The sequence below is a fragment of the Triticum dicoccoides genome, chromosome 4A (genome assembly GCF_002162155.2).
Source record: "Triticum dicoccoides isolate Atlit2015 ecotype Zavitan chromosome 4A, WEW_v2.0, whole genome shotgun sequence".
In the NCBI taxonomy this organism is placed as follows: Eukaryota; Viridiplantae; Streptophyta; class Magnoliopsida; order Poales; family Poaceae; genus Triticum; species Triticum dicoccoides.
This window is the reverse complement of record NC_041386.1, coordinates 746,599,592-746,602,489: the sequence shown is the minus strand read 5'-3', so window position 1 is coordinate 746,602,489 and position 2,898 is coordinate 746,599,592. Positions and strand designations below refer to the sequence as shown.

The 2,898-nt window shown below is 41.3% G+C and overlaps 1 protein-coding gene across 1 annotated transcript in view; it reads left to right on the top strand.

Moving 5' to 3' along the window:
- Positions 1–2,898, top strand: part of LOC119284430 (disease resistance protein RGA5-like) — an 11,252-nt gene that overhangs the window by 1,220 nt on the left and 7,134 nt on the right. The window contains exons 2-3 of the mRNA XM_037563555.1: positions 615–678; positions 760–2,452. Coding sequence (XP_037419452.1) covers positions 615–678; positions 760–2,452 — 1,757 coding nt within the window. The remainder of the gene's footprint in view (positions 1–614; positions 679–759; positions 2,453–2,898) is intronic.

Below are 2,898 nucleotides of genomic sequence, written 5' to 3'. Positions count from 1 at the left end.
AGTGGAAAATTTGGTTTGAGACATATTACTCCGTCTGTCCCAATATTTTTGTCTTAGATTTGTGTAGATACAGATGTACCTAATACTAAAACATGACATGATACATCCATATTTAGAAAAATCTAAGACAAGAATTTTGGGACGGAGGGAGTACAAGATATGTGTTTGGTGTCCTATCATCACTCTTGTGTGTTTTGCAAAAAATGTGTACTTGTTTGCACATGATTATGTATTGTATCGGGTTTTTCTACCTTCTTTACTATAATTTGGGTTAGGACTTCCGTCGAATCTTTGTCATTGTTTCATATATTCTAGAACTTCTTACAATTGATGTCAATTCAAAAATATATCTAATAGTTGAAAGTATCTAGATTGGGAAATGATGTTAATCAAAACTAGAATTCTGGACCATGAAATGGAATTAAACTCTCTGGTGCATACATGTCCCTCTCCTGGACCCCTCCATGTCCTGATTCAACAATGCAACTTTAGATTCTTCAACAAGTAGGCTAACATGCATGGATCCTCTTATTAAAGATATTTTGAATACTCAAGGGCCTTATAAAATATTCCCCTAATTGTTATATCCCTTACACTATGGATGGCGATGACAGGTACTTGATTGTCATTGATGACATATGGGAGATAAATACATGGGAGCTGATCAAGACCGCTTTGGTGTGTAACAATTGTGGAAGCAGGGTAATCACAACTACTCGTATACTCGTAGTTGCCACAACGGCCAGTGAAGTATACAAGCTACAACCACTTTCTCTTGATTTATCCAAGGATTTATTTCACACAAGATTATCTCGCGGTGCAATAGAATGGCCTAATCATCTGCCAGCAGAGGTATACAATAAAATTTTACATAAATGTGGTGGTGTACCATTGGCTATAATCACAATAGCTAGTTTGCTTGTTGGTAAACCTGTGGAGCTTTGGTCTAATGTATACACTTCAATTGGTTTTGGGCATGAAGAAAATGAAGACGTGGAGAACACAAGAAAAATACTTTTATTTAGCTATTATGATCTACCTTGTCACCTAAAGACTTGTTTATTGTATCTGAGCATATATCCTGAAGATCATCTGATTGAAAAAGATAGTTTGATATGGAAGTTGGTGGCCGAAGGTTTTATCCATGGGGAACCAGGGGTAGGACTATTCGAGATTGGTGAGAGGTACTTCAACGAGTTGGTAAATAAAAGCATGATAATGCCGGTAGAGGCCACATTACTTGGCATGAAATTTCATCATGGCATCATAACTGGATGTCGCGTCCACGACATAATGCTTGATATGATACGTGTATTGTCTAGGGAAGAAAAGTTTGTTACTGTATTGGACAGTGATGAGCAATATACAACTTCACATTGCAATGCTCATAGGCTAGCTGTTCATAATGGAGTCCAACCTCTGGCTAGTACATCCACATTACAAGCAAGGTCAGTTAATGCCATGTGCAGTCCTGAGATGTTGCCATCACTTTCATGCTTTGAAGTTTTGCGTGTACTAGCTTTGGATGGCCCCACTAGTTCACACTATCCTAATTGTCTTGAGCATGTTGGGAAGTTAGTTCACTTGAGGCACCTCAAACTAGGGAGCATTGGTATCAGTGAGCTCCCAAAGGAAATAGGGCATCTGAAGTTCTTGCTGGTATTGGACTTGGCTGAAAATAGCATAAGTGAACTTCCAGAGAGTATTGGCCAACTAAGTCAACTCAAGTGCTCGAACATCTGTGTAACAGACATCAAAGTGCCTAGCTGGATCGGGAATTTGACTTCTCTGGAAGAGCTATGCCTAGGAGAAGTTGGTGAGGACTCCAACTTTGTGACGGAACTGGGCAAGTGGACAGAGTTGAGGAAGCTCCGCATTTCTAAAGCAATATGGGTACATGGTGATGGCAAAATGAATAGTTGGGCTGAGTCTTTAGCCAAAGTGAGCAAGATCCACGTCATAGACATTTATTATGTTTTTGGGTGGAGAGAGCCCAGCCATGTCGATAACCGCTGGGAATGGTGTGCCCTCCCTCCACAACTCTGTGTTCTACGTATGGTTTATGACGAACCTGGGCTAGTGGCAAGGATCAATCCACGGGTTGTTCCGAACCTGTCCCATTTAAAACTGTATGTATACACTCCAGAGCTGGAGCTCTTTGGAAGTTTCAGAGAGCTTGTTTCCCTTGAGCTGGTGACGCGGTCAGCTCTCCACCATGACACCATGGGCGGTGCATGTGCATTCCCCAAGCTGAGGGTCTTTAAGACACAAGCAACATTTGATTCGTTTCAAGAGGGAGATATGCCGGTCCTTGAAAATCTCTGGTTTATGGTCATAGCACAGTCCAATGATGACGACGACATTAGCTTTGGCTTTGACTTTGGTAGCCTAGGGAACCTCCCTTTGCTTCAGTCCGTCACAATCTTTTTATATGCCCCTCCTGTGGACCATAATAACACTATACTAGGGAAAACCTTATACACAGAATGTTACCAGTAGCGCTGTACAAAATCAAACGCTACTGCTACTTAGTAGCAGCGCGTGTAAAATAACCGCGCTACTGCTATGACTTTAGCAGTAGCGCGTACTGGCAAAAAGCGCTACTGCTATGTTTGAACTGGGCGCACATGGCTAGCCCAACCTAGCAGTAGCGCGTATACTGGCCCGGCGCTACTGCTACTCTCCTTTGCTGTAGCGCGCTTACGTGTAAGGCACTACTGCTAACGGAAATAAAATAAAGTGAAAAACAAGTAGAAAAGTAAATGAAAATGAAAGAAATAGAAAAAGGAGAAAGGGAAAAAAATAAAATGTAAAGAAAAAGGGAAAAAAGGAGAAAGGAATATCAGTAGAGCGTTTCCAAAAACGCGTTGTAGCTAACTTAGCTATAGCGCGTTTTCG